We start from the raw sequence: 16,908 nt of genomic DNA on the forward strand, positions 1-16,908 counted from the left end.
TTGGGATGTAAGTTTGTGCTGTGAGGCTGATGCTTGAATAACTAGAGTGAACCACGATCCATTTTAGTCATTCATTAGCCCACTCAACTGTGCAAGGACTGAAGTATAATTTTTCTGTAAGCAGATCAAAAATGTATATGAAGGGGCTAGGGGAATGTAGAGGAAAGAGAATGTAAGGAAACAGTTAGATTGCAGAAATCAGAGGACTTGTGCAGGATATCAGTTATACTGCTGCTATCACTCTTGCTAATAGTTTCTATTAATAAGTGGAATGCTCTTATTGCTATGGTGAATCTCTGAGGACAACCAATGATACAGTTCGATTCATTGGCTCCTCTCTTTTGTCATATCCACACCCCTCTGTCCCTATCTCTCTCTCCTCTCTCTTTCTGTAACCTTGATATCACTATCCTTTTTGTTTATTGGGGTATCACTTTTTCATGTAATTGGTCTCGCTTGCTTCTGTGTATGTGGTATTTGAGTGTGTCATTGCTTCAGTTTTCTGTATACAGGGGGTTGAATTTCTCTCTAATCCTGTGGCATGTTCACTGGTTTTGACACAAGCCTCCAGCTCCAGATAATGGCAACCCCCTGAGCTAAGCTATGGATCTCAATCAAAAGTGGCTAAAAGAAAGGTATAATGGAGGAATGGAGCTTTGCCAACCATGATTTTAGAAAATTACCTGCTGTTTTGGGACTCCTGCCAGCTTTGACTGACGCATATGTGGGGGGATAAAGGTTCAGTGGTTTGGATAGTTCTATTGGTTTTCTCAAGTGGACTTGCACCCTAATGGTCTGCTTCCAGAATCTAAAAGTTGTGCCAAGAAGCAGGGTGTGGGTCAGTTTACCTCTGTGTCTCATGTTGCAGTGGGCATCATCCAGGACAATTCTGCTCTTTATTGAAATCGAAAAACCAACATGAATGGTCAAGGTGTTCTGTCCAAGGCACCATGAGGTTAAGAGTTTAAGAGAAAATTAAATCAAGGTCACAAAATTGTGATGCCAAACTTGGTGTTTGTAAAAGGCTGAGGAGTGCGGGAAGAAGGTGTAACTGAGGAAATTCCAGGATAAAGAGATTGGGCAAGGAGTCTGATTTCAGCACAGGGAGGAGGAAGAGAAAATAAGGGATTTGAAGCAGAGAATGGAAAACTGTGCCCCAGAGTCTTGATTTCTTTAACCTGTTTGCAATTGCATTTGGAAAGATAAAGGTTCATTGGAGCAATCATATCCTAATATATTGAAATTTGTGTTTACTGCAGTTTTTATATGGCATCCCCAGCTAGGCTGTGGCGTGATGCTGAATGAAAATTCTTAATGTTATATGAAAGTTGTTCATGTTCTTTTTTAACAGGCTCTAACTGACTCAAATCTGCCTCGGTTACAACTAGAATTGTATAAAGAAATTAAAAAGGTTGGTGAGCGATTAGAGAAATGTTTCCAATAAATGTTTCTAGGAAGTAATTATATGCAGCAAAATTTTTGTTTGTTTACTGTAATTCTATATTGTCCATGGGATATTTTTAAACTAGGCTTCACAAAGATAGCTATTGGGAGTGGAATACAGAGGTTTTTTTTTTAAAAACGTTTTACCATCTGCTTTTTAATTACCAGTGAGTGCATTAGAGCGATTTATAGAACTGACTGACAATAGAGCTTGCGTATCTATTTTAACAGCAATAAGCATTTGTCTTTCATTAGTGTAAGTGTTAATTTCTCACATTCCGCAATGGTGCATTTAACTTCAACAAATCAAATGTTACAGATAGCATTTACTTTAATGCACAGATGGAAATATTGGTCGTGATCTTTGAGGATTTGACAGGAGCAGAGTCAAAATGATTTATCTTCAGTAGATTAGCAATGTGGTTAGACTTAAATAGCTATATTGGTAGGAGGTGGAATTGGAATGTACAGGCTCAATGGTTTAAAGCTGAGTAGCATTGAAAGTAAAAGAGACTGTGGGGATTTTTGAGAAATCTTATTCAGGAAAGTTGAGGTGGTGTATTGACAAACTCTGAATTGCAGAAACTGTTGCTAGTCTGGCCAACATTTGAGAGATTTTCATAACCTCAGGACGTCCCAAAGCCCTTTGCACAATGAAGTACTTTTTTTCAAGTGAAGCCAATTTGCATGCAACAGGCTCCCACAAACAATGAGATAATGAGAAAACAGATTGTGTTTGGTGATGTTGATTGAGCGATAAATATTGACTCTGAGACCAGAAAGAACTTCCCTGCACTTCTTCAAAATAGTGCCGGTGAATCTTTTGCATCCACTTGAGGGGAAGACCTGGCCTCTGTTTTAACATTTCACCCAAAAGGTAGCACCTCCGACACTGCAGCACTCCTTCAGTATTGCCTAGATTTTTAAGCTCAAGTCTCCGGAGAGGGATTGTAACCCACAACCTTCTGACTCAGAGTCTAGAGTTCTAGCAACTGAGACGTGGTTGACACATGCCCATCCCTAATTGCCCATGAGAAGGTGATGGTGAGCTACCTTCTTAAACTGCTGCTGTTTGTGTGGTGGAGGTTGTCATACATTTCTGAGAGTTAGGGAATTACAGAATCTTAACGCAGCGATGATGAAGGAATGGTGATACGTGTCCACTTCGGGATGGCGTGTGACTTGGTGGGAGCTTGGAGATGATGGTGTTCCTAGGCACCTGAAGCCCTCGTCCTTCTAGGTGTCTGGTTTAGGAGGTACATAATCAAGTGATTTTCAACACACTATCATGTGTTTCTTGAACAGTTGTTCGTTGCCTCTCTATTCCACAGAATGGTCCATCAAGGAGTTTAAGGGCTGCACTTTGGAGATTTGCTGAGCTGGCTCACCTTGTTCGTCCGCAGAAGTGCAGGTCAGTTATACATCTCGTGTATACCTATGATTCTTAGAATGGTTACAGCACAGAGGATGCCATTCAGTCTGTCATGTCTGTGCCAGCTCTCTAAAGAGCTACTCAGCTAGTCCCTCTCCCTTGCCTTTTCCCTGTAGCCCTGCAGATTTTTTCTCTTCAGATAATTATCTAATCTCCTTTTGAAAGCCACAATCGAATCTGTCTCCACTACACTGTCAGGCAATGAATTCCAGATCTTAACTACTCGCTGAGTAAAAAAGATTTTTCTTATGTCTCCTCTGATTGATTTTTTTTTTTTTGCCAGTTATATTAAATTGGTGTCCTCTGGCTCTTTACCTTTCCACCAGTTTCTCCCTGTTACTCTGTCCAGACCCCTCATGATTTTGAACACCTCTATCAAATCTCTTCTCAACCTTCTCTTTAAGGAGGACAGCTCCAGCTTCACTAATATATTCCCGTAACTGAAGTCTCATCCCCTGAACCATTCTCATAAATTTTTTCTGCACCTTCTCCAATCCTGTCACATTCTTCCTGAAGTGTGGTGCCCAGAATTGTACACAATACTTCAATTGAGGCGGAACCAATGTTTTATAAAGGGGCAAATAACTTCTTTGCTTTTGTCCTCTTTGCCTCTTTACAAATACCAGGATCCCATATTCTTTATTAACTGCTTTCTCAACCTGCCCCGCTACCTTCAACGATTTGTGCATATATACCCCAGTCCCTCTGCTCCTGCACCCCTTGTAGAATTATATCCTTTATTTTATATTGCCTTTCCTAATTCTTCCTAACAAAATGTATCACTTCGCTCCCTTCTGCACTATATTTCATCTGCCATGTGTTCGCCCATTCCATCAGCCTGCCTATATCCTCTTGAAGTCCGTCACTCACTTCCTCACTGTTCACAATACTTCAAAGTTTTGTTATTTGCAAATTTTGAAATTGAAATGACTGAAATCTAGGTCATTAATATTTATCAAGAAAAGCTGTGGTCCTAATACTGACCCACTATATACCTTCCTTCAATCTGAAAAACAACCATTCACTACTGTTTCCTGTCTCTCAGCTAACTTTGTATCCCTGCTGCCACTTTCTCTTTTATTCCACGAGCTTCAAATTTGCTGACAGGCCTGTTATGTAGCACATTAACTAATACCTTTTGGGAGTCCGTGTACACCTCATCAACCCCCTCTGTTACCTCCTGGAAAAACTCAACAAACAAGATTTTCCCATAACAAATCCATGCTGGCTTTCTTTAATTAATACAAATTTGTCCAGGTGGCTGTTAATTTTGTCCCAGATTATCATTTCTAAAAGCTTTCCCACCACTGAGGGTAAACTGACTGGCCTGTCGTTGGGTTTATCCTTACACCCTTTTTTGAACAAAATGTGTAACATTTGCAGTTCTCCAGTTCTCTGGCACCACTCTTGTATCTAAGGAAGATCAGAAGGTTTTGTCCTGTGCATCCGCAATTTCCAGCCTTACTTTCTTCAGTATCTTCGGATGCGTCTGATCAGGTCCTGGTGACTTATCAAGTTTAAATCCAGCCTTTCTAATGCCTCCTCTTTAGGAATTTTTAGCCCATCCAGTTGCTGAGCTACCTCCTCTTTCGCTATGACTTTGGCAGCATCTTCTTCCTTGGTAAAGACAGATGCAAAGTACTCATTTAGTACCTCAGCCATGGTAGTCTGTTAATTTAGCACCAATTGCTTAATTATATGCAGGTGAAGGGTGTTAATTGGGGTCTTATATGAGCACTTACAACACTTACTGAGACTGGTGGAGATTTTTGAGTGAGGAACTACATGTTTATAATCCTTTTATTCTGTACAATAAATGTGAAACTGAGTAAAGATAGGCTCCAGCATTATCCTTCCACAACAATCTTTCTGAAATTTAACAAGCCATGTCATGTGAAAAAAAAAACCCTTTTTGGTCCCTAATAGGAATTCCTTCTGCCGTCGGTCTTCATGGGCTAGCCACGGTGTTAGGCTGGAGATCCAACCCAAAAAGCTTTTCTTTGTTTGATGTCTTCTTGAGCTAACTAAGGTGTTAGGCCGGAGCCAACGTGGTACTCTTCGAAGCTCTTTTCCATCCGGTGATTTTTTTTCCCCCCTCTTGAGAACCCATTATTTACCTTATTTCTAGGGCATTGGTGGTTGTCACATGCCCATCCCTTGTTCAGTTATTCATTAGCAAGAGACAGATATTCAAGTTGACCCCTCCTTATTTCCGTGCAAAGTCCATGAAATCATTTTGTGGCTTATTTGCTAGGCCATCCTGTTTAACCGTTACTTAGTTGGTTTAGCTGTTATGAGATCACACCTCATCAGGCTTTTGGAATGTCTTGTTTGAGCCTGCGCTAGAGTCATCTCCTTGGCAGAGATAACAGGCCGACACTGTCCTGTGTCTGTCAACCTGGCTGCCTACTATAGAATCTTTCTTGACAGAGTGAGAACTATTTCTATAATATTCAGTTGATTTCTAAAGACTTTAGAAGGTTATTAGACAGCCATTTCTTAGTTGAACTCAGTCAACGGAATCAAGTAATGGAATCAGACCTGCATCTCTCCACTTCGTGGTGTTGCATGTCATAGCCCCTCCTATTTTTCGATGTTTCCTAACATGTCATGCTGTCACAGATTCGGTGCATAGACGGCAACAATTAAACCAAATTGGCTAGGTCGTTTTTGAAATTCCAAGTATGGATGTTTTCTACTGAAGATCGTTTGCCAGAGAGGCACTGTAAATTCTTAATGCTGGATCTCAAGTTTTTGAAAACTGTACAGATAAATCATATTTGGGCATATCTGTATGCTTAAAGCCTAGAATGTTAAACCTGGAAATATTGGCCTCTTCCTTAGTAATTTCTTTGTTTTCAGTGGCTAAAATTGCTTCTTTCCACCCCCTCTGCCCCCATCTAGGCCATACCTTGTGAACCTGCTTCCCTGTCTGGCTCGGATCAGCAAACGATCGGAAGAATCCGTGCAGGAGACGCTGGCTAGTGCTGTGCCAAAGATCATGGCAGCTCTGGGCAACTTTGCAAATGACAGTGAAATCAAGGTACTGTATTCAGACATTTGGTACTTTGCTGTGGAGATGGCACTTCATTTAGTTCTTCTGTAATAAACCCACATGATGATTTAGTGAACATTTTAAACAGAGGAGCTACACTGTGATATTGACAGACAGGCACTTGGTGTGTTTTAGCTGAATTCCATTGAACTCTATTTTAATATGTGTTAGCCCATTTAAAATAAGTTTAAAATCTCAGCTAACTGCAGATAAAAGTAAATTTGTACAGACAGCTTAAGTGGTTTGATGATATCTCTCAGCACCTTTAGTCTTTTTTTAAATGCAATCAAAAAAAGGAATGTTCCAGGTGGGCATACTTGGATAAAAATTGATGCTTTGTCACACTGTGGCAGATTTTATTTGAAGATGTTAATGCTTCTTTATAGGTAATATATTTTTTTAAAAGGCAGATCTTTGGGAGCTGCTGTGTTAGGTTGTTCAGTTTTGCTGTTTTAGTCAACACAAAGGAGTCTAGAAAGAACATTTTTACACCTTAAAATAACTCTTTGTGAGTTCCTTCCTCTCCAAAGGCTACAAACAGGGCTGCTGAGACAACAAAGTTCCCTGATATGACCATTGATCTGTGCTATTTGTGCTGAGATTGCCTCAGGTGACAATGAGGGCAGTGTAGTTGGTGTCTCCTCCCTTGAAAGGGGGGTGGTTGTCACCCAGGGCTCTTGCTTATATTGCACCCCAGTGACATTTGCTGAAACATGGACATTGGTTGAGCATAATACTAGACTGGTCAATCATGCCCCCCACTGTTAAATAGCCTGCGTGAAGGGGCTTTAACTTAGGATTAGTACTAGGAACTCTCCTGATGAATAAGCAGTCACAGACTGCAGCAGCAGGGTGTTTAGAGGTTGGTGGTGCTTCTACATCATTCAAAACCCCCATAAACCTACTTTACAGCACCCTGTGACAAGGTGAGCAAGGGTCGCCATTCGATAAGTCATACCACGACAAAATCCTTTAGCGGCGGATGAGAGGTTACAGCAGAGCCTTGTCCTCAGTTGTACAGGCTTTCGGGATCATTGAAAGCATGCAGTGCACTGCCAAGACTGTGTGGGGCCCACTGTACAACAGGCCTCTCACTGTAAAAGACACCACGCACAGGTCCTTCTATGGATGCCAGATTTCATTCTGCGGCATACTAGAAGCACATAGCGGAGGATAGAAGGAATTATTTTCATAGATTGTGTCATTAGACTATGGAATGCTTTACTAAAAGTGGCATTGAGTCGGCCACAACATTTAAGACCCTCGACCAGAAACCTAGCTGGACCAGCCAAAAAAGTACTGTAGTTACAAGAGCAGGTCAGAGGTTGGGAATTCTGTGACAAGTAACTCACCACCTGACTCCCCAAAACCTGTGCACCATCTACAAGGCACAAGTCAGGAGTGTGATGGAATACTCTCCACTTGCCTGGATGAGTGCAGCTCCAACAACACTCAAGAAGCTTGACACCATCCAATACAGCCCACTTGATAGGCACCCCATCCGCCACTGTAAACACCGGCGCACAGTGGTATCAGTGTGTACCATCTGCAAGATGCACTGCAGCAACTTGCCAAGTCTCCTTCAACAGCACCTTCCAAACCTGTGACCTCTACCACCTGGAAGGACAAGGGCAGCAGATATGTGGGAACACCACCACTTGCAAGTACCCTTCCAAGTCTCACACCATCCTAACTTGGAACTATATCTCCACCACCGTCTCAAGGGCAATTAGGGTGGACAATAAAGTCAGGAGTGTGATGGAATACTCCTGTGATGCTCACATCCCATGATGGATAAAAATAAAACTTAATGAAAATTATTAAATTTTGGGCAAAGCAAAAAAAGTGATTAGACTAAATACGATGCAGTGGAGGAGTTAGCATGGGGGGTGGAGGTGGTGGTGCCATATGCCTCTGAATGTCAGTGTGAGCTCCTTCACCAGATTTTCTGACTTTAACCCCTTTACTCCCGCAGTAATCTTGACTCACTCCCTTTTCACTTGCTATCAGTCTTATATGCACCTTCTCTATTGCTTGTATTTTTCTTTGACCGATGCTCAGAATTCAATACAGGACTCCCAAGCATTGTCTAACCAGTGCACTGTAAAGCCCTTTGCATAACAGCGAGAGAATACAGTTCTGACTATGTCTTGCTATATTAACTTTTCAAATAGCTGTACTACATAGTTTAGACATTGAAAGTCCATGACTTTGAAGCTCAAGCAGTTTGTCAGTGTTCGCAGAACCTCAAGGCCAGATTGCAACCTTGAGCAATTTTATTTTATAACCATTATTTTATAAAAGTATACTGCAGTAATTCACTTTTGGAACAATATTTATGCTAGCAGGTTCTTCTTTCTTTCATTCTCTGGATGTGTGCATCATTTGCAAGGCTGGCATATGTTGCCAATCCCTAGTTGTGTTGAGAATGTGATGGTGGGCCTCTACCTTGAATTGCTGTACCAGTTTGATAAAACTGAAGGTAGTTAAGAGTCAACCATATTGGGGTAAGATTGGAGTCACGTACAGACCAGACTGGATAAGATGACACGTTTCCTTCCCAAAAGGACATTGGTGAATCATTTGGATTTTTACAACAATCTGGAAGCTTCATGGTCACTTCTACTGATACCAGCTTTTTACATTTTGTTTTAAAATGCATTCAAATTCTTAAGCTACCATGTGTCATTGAAACTTAAATTTTCTGGATTCTTAGATTAAGCCCCTGGATTACTGTTCATTAACATAACCAGTATTTAATAAAGCGAAGTGCAAGGTGATGCATTTTGGCAAAAGGGATAGGGAGAGGCAATATAGACTTAATGGCACAGTTCTAAAGACTGTGCAGGAACAGTGGGACCTGGGAGTTCATGTGCACAGATCCTTGAAGGTTGCAGGACATATTGAGAGAGTAGTTAGCAAAGCATATGGGATCTCGGGCTTCATAATTAAAGGTATTGAGTACGAAAGTAGGAAAGTTATCCTGAACCTTTATAAAGCTCTAGTTAGGCCCCAGCTGGAGTATTGTGTCCAGTTCTGGTCGTCACACTTTAGGAAGGATGTGAGGGTCCTTGAGAGGGTGCAGAGGAGATTTACCAGAATGGTTACAGGAATGGGGATTTTAGCTTCAAGGTTAGGTTGCAGAAGCTGGGGTGGTTCTTCTTGGAGCAAGGGAGGTTGAGGGGAGATTTGATAGGGGTATACAAGATTCTGACAGGTTTAGATAAGTTAGACAAAGAAAAGCTGTTCCCATTAACTGATGGTACAAGAACGAGGGGGACACAGATTGAATGTTTTGGAAATTAGATGCTGGTGGGGTGTGAAGAAGAACTTTTTTATGCAGTGAGTAGTAATGACCTGGAACTCGCTGGCCACGAGGATGGTGGAAGCATAGACAATTAATGATTTCAAAAGGAAACTGGATGGCCCCTTGAAGCAAATAAACTTGCAGGGCAACAGGGAATCAAGTGGAGGAGTGGGACTGACTGGATTGCTCTACAGAGAGTTGCATGGACTTGAATGGCTTCCTTCTGTGTTGTATGATTCTGTGATGAACTTGGTTTATATTGCCATGGAATTAGAAGTTTGGGAAATGATCTATTGGAGGTGTTTAAAGTGATAGAGATTTGATAGGGCAAATAGAGAGACTATTTCCTTTGTGGAGGAATTCAAACAAAGGGCATCATAAAATTAGAACTAGGCTATTTAGGAGTAAAATCAGGAAGCACTTCGCTCAATTCTGTGAATCCATTAAATCTATAAATGTGATATAAGTGACGACAGAAAATGGTTGCCCTTGTATAGAGTTTTCAGCGTAGCAAAACCGTTCAAGGTACTTCATGGAATGGGGGCGGGGGGGTGGGGCTCGTACTCAAATCAGGAGTTGGGCACTGATCAGGAAGAAAGACAAGATGGGAGGTGGCTGAAGGTGCAGTTGGATATCAAAGCCTTTTTGTAAGATTTGAAAGTAGGGAGACAGGGCAAGGCTGATGATTTGGAACTGGGGCAGGGAGCCGATCAGTAAGCTGATTCTGGGTTGCAATCAATGTTTTTTTTTTCTGTCTGTTAAAAATCCCCCACTCATTAATTTTAAATACTTAATTGCAATTATATGTATCAGTTGGAAGAAAAAAGTAGTTTATTCTGGGTCGAGTCATGTTTACTGACCTTAAAGGGCTATCAGAATTGCTTAGATTTGATAATAGATTAACTCTCCCTCTGTATTTTTAAAATTATATTCTTTGTTCTATTTTCACTATGAAGCTAGATCTTTGACTGCTCTTGTTAAAAATCCAAGCTGTAAACATGCCAGAACAGCTCGTGTTATTACTGATGTCTGGGGAATGGAACAGTGCATCATGAGCTAAATCTAGTGGCTGATGTCATGTATTTTCTCCGATCTCTGGAGTCTTTCTTGTGAATAGGCCATCTTTCAGATGTCCCCTCTAGGGTGAAAACACATAATTTCAGTGCTTCTTCCAAAACTTTAGACTGTCTTGTTTTCCTCCAAATATTTTTATGATTGCACAACATAAGACATACAAATTTTGGGCACTGTATTAATAAGGTAACAAGCCAAAGTTGAAAGAATTCTTAATATTTGAAGCTAATAAATTACTTTTGATACAAATATAGTTTTCCGGTCACTACACTTCCACTGCTTACACTCATCCTATTCTTGAAAGTACCATCACTTTGATAAAGGTGCTTTTATTTTTGTAAATGCTGGAAGACACAGAATTCTGTATTGTAAATATTCCAAATAATTTCTCACTGCTTTATGATATTCAGTATAAATTCTACAACGTTGCACTTTCCTATCCTGCCGACAACAGCAACTTGTGTTTATGTAGCATTTTTAAAAGAAAGGAAGATCTGGTACCTATACAGCACCTCTCAGGATATCCCATAGCGCTTTGCCACCAATAAAGTATTTTGAAGTGAAATTACTGTTGCAATGTAAATAAAAATTCTAATGTGGGGGGAGTTGTGTGTGGATTTATTTAAAAACTTGAGGTAGGTGAAGGAAGGAATTTGGGAAGGTGGAAAGTGAGGCCCCAAAGAGGACTGAATCCCAGAATGTGGGAGCGTGATAAACAAAAGTTCCGCATCTAGCGGTGGCACAGCATCCTTCTCAGTCAGCCAGTGATGGAAGGGTGGGTTTTTCATGAGGTGCAAATACCAGCTCAGGTGAAATACCTGTATTTCAGTGAAATTTAAAATGCAAAGGTCATGAGATCCTGTTTACAACAAGATGAAACTAACTTCCAACTTAACGCATCTAGTTCATCTGTCCAACAGCAACAACTACTTATATACATATTGTACCTTTAACATAATAAAACGTCCCAAGGTACTTCACAGGAGCAATATAAAACAATATTTGACACTGAGCCGCATAAGATATTAGGTCAGCTGACCAAAAGCTTGAACCGAGGTAGGTTTTAAGGAGTGCCTTAAAGGAGGAAAGGGAGGTGGAGAGGTGTAGGAAGGGAATTCCAGACCTTGGGGGCCTAGGCAACTGAAGGCACAGCCACCAATGTTGAAGAGATTAAAATCAGGGATGCTAAAGAAGCCAGAATTAGAGGAGCGCAGATATCTCAGAAGGTTACAGGGTTGGAGTAGGTTAGAGATAGGGAGGGGTGAGGCCACGGAGGGATTTGAAAACAAGGATGAGAATTTTAAAATGAAGATGTTGCTTGTCCAGGAGCCAATGTAGGTCAGTGAGCAGGGGTGATGGGGGAATGGGACTTGATGAGAGTTAAGACATGGACCTCAAGTTTACGGAGAGTACAATGTGGAAGACCAGCCAGGAGTGCATCGGAAAAGTCAAGTCTAGAGTAACCAAGGCGTGAATGAGAATTTCAGCAGCAGATGAGTTGAGAGGGTCGAAGTTGGGCGATGTTACGGGAAGTGCAATATGAGGTCGGAAGCTCATCTCCGGGTCAAATGTGACACCAAGGTTGCAAACAGACTGGTTTAATTTCAGACTGTTGCCAGGGGAGGGATGGTGTCGGAAGCTAGGAAACGGGGCTCGAAAGTTGCAGCTAGGAGGAAAGATTGGATAGGCTAGGGTTGTTTTCGTCAGAACAGAGGAGGCTGAGGGATGACTTAATAGAGGTGTACAAAATTATGAGGGGCCTAGATAGAGTAGACAGGAAGGATCTGTTTTCCCTAGCGGAGAGGTCAATTACCAGGGCACAGATTTAAGGAGATTGGTAGAAGGATTGGAGGGGACATGAGGAAAAACTTCTTCAAGAGAGTGGTGGGTGTCTGGAATTCACTGCCAGGAATGGTGGTGGAGGCAGAAACCCTCAGTTCTTTTAAAAAGTACATGCACATGCACCTGTAGTGCTGGAACCTGCAAGTCTATGGACCTGGTGCTGGAAGGTGGGATTTGATTGGACGGCTAGTTTTTATGGCCAGCACGGACACAACGGGCTGAATGACCTCCTGTCGTAATTTTTCTATGGTTCCCCAACCCCTCCTTACCTCCGTTTCACCAGTTCATTGTCGCTTAAGTGCCTCCACTACCTTAACCCAACAACCATTCCAGGTACTTAACTACTCTGTGAAGGAGTACTGTCCGATACCAGTCCATTTTGTGGTTTTTGCCCACATCCATAACATCTCCTGTCTCCATTCCTGCTGCTGAAAACCCTATTCATTCCTTTGTTATCACAAGACTTGACTAATGCGCTGCTAGCCCGCCTCCCAGCTTGCACCTGCTGTAAACTAAAGCTCATCTGAAACTTTGCTCCCCATATCATAACTCGCATCAAGCTCCGTTCATCCATCACGCCTGATGACTTACATTAGCACTCCACCTTTCTCTCTACATTTTTTTTTTATTCGTTCAAGGGATATGGGCGTCGCTGACTAATTGCCCTTAAAAAGGGATGCTCCTTAAAACCTCTTTGACTAAGTGTTACATATGAACTCAGAGCAGGAGTAGGCCACTGGGCCCCTCGGGCCTGCTCCGCCATACAATAAGATCATGGCTGATCTGATTGTAACCGTGACTCAACATTCCCAGCTACCCTGATAACCTTTCACCCCCTTGCTTATCAAGTATCTATCTACCTCTACCTTAAAAATATTCAAAGACTCTGCTTCCATTACCTTTTGAGGAAGAGAGTTCCAAAAACTAATGGCCTTCAAAGAAAAAAATTCGGTCACCTGTCCTAATATTTCCAGTTCGTTACATTAAAGGCACTATGTAAGTACAGGTTCTTAAAAGTGTGATATAAATGCAAGTTATTGGCACATTGTCCTGTGGTTAGAATAGATCTTAAATTTAAAACCCAGCAGGATTTTTGCCTTGGCAAATATTCTAGCAAAGAAACATTATTGTAGGATTCTGCAAGTGTTTATATATATTTTCAGCAACACCAATACGGTACTGAAATGTATGCTGAGAAAATGTTATGTTGTGTACAATCCGGTGTGTCTCATATAAAAATGTTCCTAATGGAATTTCTCCAACAAGTGTAAAGAAGTTTGAATCATCTGTTATTTTCAAAATTTCAGATGTTGTTGAAGACCTTTATTGGAAACCTTAAATCAAGTTCGCCAACCATTCGTAGGACTGCAGCCAGTTCTGCTGTTAGCATCTGTCAGCATTCGAGAAAAACCCAATACTTCTACACCTGGCTGTTGAATGTGCTTTTGGGTAAGTTTAATATGATGAAACATCACTGTTCGAACCTTGCACGTGAAATAGTTCCACCTTTTTTCTTTCATTCTTAGGGGGTGGGCATCACTGACGAGGCTGGCACTTTTTTGCCAATCAGTAGTTGCCCTTGAGAAGGTGGTGGGGAACCTACCTAAATCGCTGCCATCCCTGTCATGAAGGTGCTCCGGTAGTGCTATTCCAGGCCTTTGACCCATGAAAGAATGGCAATACATGTCCAAATTGGGTTATTTTGTGAATTGGAGGTGCCGGTGATCCCACGATATTGCTGCTCCTGTATCTCTCGAGTACTCCCTCATATCTGAAATGTTACTGTTCATTTGAGTCTCAAAAAAAAATTCCCGGCTTAATCTGCTTCTGCTGTTTTATCTTCACCTTGAAGGTCACCCTGACCACAAAATAATCCAGTCCCTGTCATGAGGGAATTATTCTGAGTGGATGCTGTGCAGGCACTGGTTCTTGGGGAAAGTAGTTCTAAAGAAAGGTCTGTTTATGGAGGCTGGGAAAAACTGTATGGGAGAGAAATGAAAGAAAAGTGCACTATATAGACAGTTAGTAAAATAATGAGAAATGAATCTTACCAGAACATCACTACAATTAAATAGCTTATGCTCTTAGACATATGCTAAAAATATTAGGGTATCCTTATGCAGGAGGTGAAAGCATTCCACAGAACATTACTTCCTCCCAACCCTTTTCATCATTCTTGCATCTCTTCCACCTATGGGTAGTTGATGGTCAGCACAGACTCGGTGGGCCGAAGGGCCTGTTTCAGTGCTATATCTCCCTATGACTCTAACTTTTAACAGTGAAGAATAAAGTACCTCTCAGTGAAGGAAAGGAGTGCCTGCTGCTATGTAAGCAAGTGTGGCAGTCCACTTTATTTACAGCAAGATCCCATTGACTACAGTCGGATGAATGACCAGTTAATTGGCACTTTAATGTTGCACTGGTGCCAGTGGGTTCCCCACGTACAGGGCTTGCTTCGCCAGCTGAAGCCAAATATGCCAGGACTCACTCAAAACCCGTGTCTGGAGGACCTGCTAAAAATGGTTTGCAGCACTGCCATGCAAGGCCCACACTTGGGCAACCTGGCGTCACTATCCTGAGTCTCCGGCAGCATGTTTTTCTGGTGGTATTGCTATTTTCCGACTGCTGTCTTGGGATCTTTTCATAGTCAACTTCCCTGGAGCTGGGGAAAGGTGGAAGAGACTGCAAGAATGATGAGAAGGGTTGGGAGGAAGTAATGTTCTGTGGAACGCTTTCACCTCCTGCATGAGGATACCCTAATATTTATAGCATATGGCTAAGAGCATAAGGTGTTTAATTGCAGTGTTGTGCTTGCTTTATGTATTAAAAGTGCATATGCAGTTGGTAGTTTGGTTTTGGATCAAGATAACACTTCCCTTTTATATTTTAAATAAGTTGCATGGACTGTTGCTGTTGTTGCAACCTGTAAAGTCTCCATGTATCTCTGCACAATGTCTGCTGATAGAATGTCAGCGTTTTATTGTCTGTTTTAACTCAGTAAATGTAGCTTTCTCACAAAGCAATCGTCAGCCTTTATCAAGGACATTTACTTCAATATGGTTGGTAAAGAATAAATCCGATAAGTTTTGAGTGATTTGCCAAACTGCGCCTTTTAGTGCAAAAGCTATCTGCAGATTGAAAACACAAAAATATAGTAACACTTCCCCATGACACCTATAACAATGGGGTGTTCCATCTTCTGGAACATATGAACAGGAGAAGGCTTAGAATCGTAGAACAATTACAGCACAGAAGGTGGCCTTTCAGCCTGTTGCGTCCCTGCTGGCTCTCAAAGAGCAGCCCAGCTAGTCCCACTCTCCACCTGTTCCCCATACGCCTGAAATTTTTTTTCTCTTCAGATAATTATCTAATTCCCTTTGAAAGCAATGATTGAATCTGCCTACACTGCACCCTCAGGCAGTGCATTCTATATCTTAATCACTCTGCTTAAAAAAGCATTTTCCTCGTGTCGTCTCTGGTTCTTTTACCAATTACTTTAAATCGGTGTGCTCTGGTTCTCGACATAAACAGGCTGGTGGAATGGGCGGACTAAAAGTGCACTGTAACTTCCTTGCTTTTGTACCCTATGCCTCTATCAAGCCGAGGGACACATACCTTACTGACCACTTTCTCGCCCTGCGCTACCACCTCCAATGATTTGTGCACATATACCCCCAGGTCCTTCTGCTCCTGTACCCCCTTTAGAATTGTATCCTTTATTTTATATTGCCTTTCCTTGTTCTTCCTACCAAAATGTATAATTTCACTCCTCCCCATTAAATTTCATCTGCCACGTGTCCACCCATTCCACCAAGCTGTCCATGTCCTCTTGAAGTCCATCATTATCCTCTTCGCCGTTCGCAATACTTCCAAGTTTTGTGTCATCTGCAAATTTTGAACTTGTGCCCTGTATACCCAAGTCTGGGTCATCAAGAAAAGCATTGCTTATGATACCAACCCCCAGGGATCTCCACTCTATACCTTCCTCCTGTCCGAAAAACAACTGTTCTTCCTTACTCTGTTCCCTATCACTGAGCTAACTTCCTATCTATGCTGCCACTGTCTCTTTTGTTCTTTGCGCTTTAACTTTGCTGACAGGCTCGTTATGTGGCACTTATCACGTGCCTTTTGGAGGTCCATGTACACCTCATCAACCCTCTCTGTTAGACCCACAGCAATGTGATTGACTCTTAAATTCTCTCTGAAATGGCCTAGCAAGCCACTCAGTTCAAGGGCAATAAATGCTGGCCTACTCAGTGACGCTTACATCCCACAAACGATTAAAAACAATCATATACTCTACTCTTTATCCCAGAGTTAAATACACCTACCAGGTTTCTTTAATAAACAACAAAATTATCAGTTTATTGTCTAACAAGACTTATCCACTGAAAAAAATAAAGACCCTTCTCTTTGCAGAGTTCTGTTCCTAAAAAAAAACCCCGACAAAACGAATACTTTGGCCAAATACTTGCTAATTCATGAAGGAAAAAAAAAGATATGGAAGGAAGTCAGTTGTCCCTTTTGGTCTGGTGTCCGGGTATACGGTGACAGGTCACTGGGATCTTTTCTAAAACAGTTCTTTTAAGGCGGCATTGAGAATTTATCTGGCAGGCTTTGAGCTTCTCAGGAGAGATGCAGCACCAGGGATTTTAGCTCTTCCACACTGGATCTTTGCAGGGTTTCTTCAAAGAGGTAGAGAAAGAGGTGAGCAGGGTGGTTTTTCCTTGGCAAGTTGATCTCCAACTGTCTTCA

The 16,908-nt window shown here is 41.7% G+C and overlaps 1 protein-coding gene across 5 annotated transcripts in view; it reads left to right on the forward strand.

Annotated features, from left to right (window-relative positions):
• htt (huntingtin) overlaps positions 1 to 16,908 on the forward strand; it is a 260,486-nt gene that overhangs the window by 25,132 nt on the left and 218,446 nt on the right. For all 5 annotated transcript variants that reach the window (XM_068029245.1, XM_068029247.1, XM_068029246.1 and 2 more), the window contains exons 4-7: positions 1,352 to 1,411; positions 2,775 to 2,854; positions 5,780 to 5,918; positions 13,461 to 13,602. In XM_068029245.1, the coding sequence (XP_067885346.1) occupies positions 1,352 to 1,411; positions 2,775 to 2,854; positions 5,780 to 5,918; positions 13,461 to 13,602 (421 nt within the window). The remainder of the gene's footprint in view (positions 1 to 1,351; positions 1,412 to 2,774; positions 2,855 to 5,779; positions 5,919 to 13,460; positions 13,603 to 16,908) is intronic.

This window comes from Heterodontus francisci, chromosome 4 (genome assembly GCF_036365525.1).
Source record: "Heterodontus francisci isolate sHetFra1 chromosome 4, sHetFra1.hap1, whole genome shotgun sequence".
Lineage (NCBI taxonomy): Eukaryota > Metazoa > Chordata > Chondrichthyes > Heterodontiformes > Heterodontidae > Heterodontus > Heterodontus francisci.